This window comes from Sinocyclocheilus anshuiensis, unplaced genomic scaffold (genome assembly GCF_001515605.1).
Source record: "Sinocyclocheilus anshuiensis isolate Anshui unplaced genomic scaffold, SAMN03320099.WGS_v1.1 scaffold247, whole genome shotgun sequence".
NCBI lineage: Eukaryota > Metazoa > Chordata > Actinopteri > Cypriniformes > Cyprinidae > Sinocyclocheilus > Sinocyclocheilus anshuiensis.
Window position 1 is genome coordinate 442098 of NW_015552543.1, and position 3371 is coordinate 445468.

General features: G+C 44.6%; 1 protein-coding gene across 1 annotated transcript in view; it reads right to left on the bottom strand.

Moving 5' to 3' along the window:
* Window positions 1-1530: 1530 nt before the first annotated feature.
* The window catches only part of LOC107664006 (tetra-peptide repeat homeobox protein 1-like), a 14550-nt gene continuing 12709 nt past the window's right edge, over window positions 1531-3371 (bottom strand). The window contains exons 3-4 of the mRNA XM_016454449.1: window positions 2072-2131; window positions 1531-1803 (exon numbers count right to left, since the gene is read on the bottom strand). Of these exons, the coding sequence (XP_016309935.1) occupies window positions 1637-1803; window positions 2072-2131 (227 nt within the window). The 3' untranslated portion in view covers window positions 1531-1636. The remainder of the gene's footprint in view (window positions 1804-2071; window positions 2132-3371) is intronic.

Below are 3371 nucleotides of genomic sequence, written 5' to 3' on the forward strand. Positions count from 1 at the left end.
AGCAGACGACTTTGAGGCTGCCTCAGCTAGCGGCGCAGGACGCGTTGCAAATTAATAAATTTCAGGTGAAGTAGCTAAAAGCAGGTTTTCTTGGCTTGTTAAGTTTGGCTAAGTTTGTTAAACGACGTTATGACATAAACGGATGTTGATGCCATTTGTTTTAGCGTGGATGGAAGGCCAAAACAAGAGGAAAAGATGCATTTTCAACGGAAACGTATTAATGTTGCCAAATCTAGCAACAAATTGCTAAGTCGGCAACACCGCAGGCTACCCAGGCATTTCAGCTTGTCCCGCTAAATGTCACTAACCCTTCCACTTTCTCACGGCCTAGTTCATTATATGTAAGTGTGAACTCGTGAATCTATACTTGTCCATACTTTTCCATAGCGATGCGTCATGCACAAATCAGATCAGAGGTGTTTGCTGTAGATTAGTCATAATCCGCTCTGAACTAATTGTTTTCACAGAGTTTACGGAGTTCTACGTGCTTGCAGATCTTCCCATTATAACAAGAAAAAAATTTCTCACATAATCCATTTCAATTTTGAAGAAAAGTTTTGTTAGTCTGTTTCAGGGATGACAAATAACGCGAATGTAAAAAAATTACGTGAGATCTGCTAAATTGTTCCGCGAGTCATTGCTATGATTGACATTGATAAATATTGTAGCAATGGACGGAATTAATTCTGACAAACTGATGTCAAAATAGAGCAGTGCATTAAGTGACGCAGAGTAAATTCAGCAGAAACTGTGTTGGCTGAATATATATATATATATCAGCTTCTACCATTACCGATAAAATACCTAATGCATTATTTAATTATTATACCATTAATAATTAACTTATTTATTCATACTTTAGTACAGTAACAGTACAAAAAATTGGTATAATAATAATTTTATAATAAATCCAAAAGCAAGATGTCACAAAAACTAGGGAGCGGAAATGGCAACTGAGCTGATGAGTGGTGCTCTGCTGCCATCTACTGGTTATAATGTTAATTTCATGTCATTTTCATCTTAAGTCTTTGTTTTCCACCAGGAGACACATTTGCCATTTTTTTTTTCATCTTCATGAATGAAAAGTAAATATTTGAAGTGAATTTTACTGCACATCTGTAGAGTTAAAAAAATATAAAAATATTAAAATATTTTGAAAATATTTTAAGCATTTAAAAAATGTGCACTATAGACAAAGAGTGGGTAAAGGGCAGTGTGTATTTTTGTGTGTGTTATATATTAATGTATCTCACTCCAGCCAGGCAACCAATGTTGGCAACCCTGATATATTATAATATAACATTTTACTTAGCTAATTTTAGATTAAAGTTTTTGTCTTCTGTCTAAAACTAACTTTCCTGGGTATATATTTTTGTAATAAAACAATTCTGTTTCATAAACTTGGTACTAATAACAGCTTAACATTATTTACCTTTGCCTACCTTTGGGGTCTTTGCTATTATATTCCAATATCATGTAGTGAATTTTGCTTTTACCAACCTAGGGAGGCGAAATACTGTAGTGAGGGATGCGGTCAGGGAAGCGGCCACGGTCAGGGAAGCAGTCAAGGCCAGGGAAGTGGCCAGGGAAGCGGCCAAGGCCAGGGTCAGGGAAGCGGCCAGGGTCAGGGAAGCGGTCAAGGCCAGGGGAAGCGGACAGGGTCAGGGCCAGGGCCAGGGAAGCGGACAGGGCCAGGGCCAGGGAAGCGGACAGGGGCAGGGCCAGGGACGGGGCCAGGGTCAGGGAAGAGGCCAGGGCCAGGGTCAGGGTCAGGGTCAGGGAAGCGGCCAGGGCCAGGGAAGCAGTCAAGGCCAGGGTCAGGGAAGCGGCCAGTGTCAGGGAAGCAGTCAAGGCCAGGGAAGCGGCCAGGGTCAGGGAAGTGGCCAAGGCCAGGGTCAGGGAACCGGCCAGGGAAGCAGTCAAGGCCAGGGTCAGGGAAGCGGCCAGGGTTAGGGAAGCAGTCAAGGCCAGGGTCAGGGAAGAGGCCAGGGTCAGGGAAGCGGCCAAGGCCAAGGCCAGGGCCAGCCAGGGTCAGGGAAGCGGCCAGGGCCAGGGCCAGGGAAGCGGTCAGGGCCAGGGAAGCGGCCAGGGCCAGGGCCAGGGAAGCGGTCAGGGCCAGGGAAGCGGCCAGGTTCAGGGAAGCAGCCAGGGAAGCGGTCAGGGCCGGGGCCAGGGTAGCGGCCAGGGAAGGGGCCAGGGCAGGGGCCATGGAAGCGGCAAGGGAAGCAGCAAGGGAAGCGGTCACGGCGAGGGCCGGAGAAGCGGTCAAGGGAATGATCGGGGATGTGGTCAAGGAAATAGTCGGGGATGTGGTCAGGGAAATTGTCAGGGATGTGGTCATTGAAGTGGTCATGGGAATTTTGCATAACGCTTACTGGAGATCTTTTCAATTCAGTGCTTTATTAATATGGCATGTTTTCCCTGTTCATTCAACAGCCACCCACCACCACGTAAAATAAAAAGAATTGCTTTATTGAAGAGTTGGTGTTTTTTGGTATCATTTGGCCGTTTTCTTACATAACTGCTTTCTGGCATCAGTACACAAAGTACAATTTTAAAGTTGTACATTTTTCTGTACTGTATCTCTTTTTTTTTAAGTATAATTTGAGTACTTTTTACACCCCTGTAAATAGCTAATGCCGCCTTCATAGGTTTGATTGGCCATCTCTGTCATTTTGACAAACTATGTTTACATGGACATCAGTAACCTAATTTACCTTTTTGTAAATGAGCCAATATTATGATTATGGTATTTACATGAGTTGCTTTTAGAATATTCCTTTCCTGTTTTACATGTTCTAGTACATGTTTCAATTAATGGCACATTTCTTTACGTCCCTACGTGACACCATCCGACGTCCCCTCCGGATTTTGCACCGTTACCAAAACGGGACGTGTAAACTCTGCTAATCACGGATTGGCCTGAGAGAATCGTCACTACCTGCGACACAAACACAACAGAACTGCTAGATTTAAATCAGTACAGCCAGCGAAGGATCAAACGCAACTGTTTTGAACAAGCGCACCTTTTTTAACCACCAAAAAGTGGCTGTTTTGTTGTCTGAGGAAGTACAGACGTTCCTCTCGTTGATAGCAGAGGAGTGAATCAGTACAGCCAGCGACGGATCGAACGTGACTGTTTTGAACAAGCGCACGTTTTTTAACCACCAAAAAGTGGCTGTTTTGTTCTGTTGAGGAAGTACAGACGTTCCTTTTGTTGATCGCAGAGGAGTGGATCCAGTGAGAGCTTGATGGGGCGACGCGGAATGAAACTTTTTCAGGAGTCGCGGCAATAGGGGCGGCGCAACTATAAAGACATGTGAATAATCCCGCCCACTCTAAAGCGGTACTGAACTGCAGTGGAAACGCAA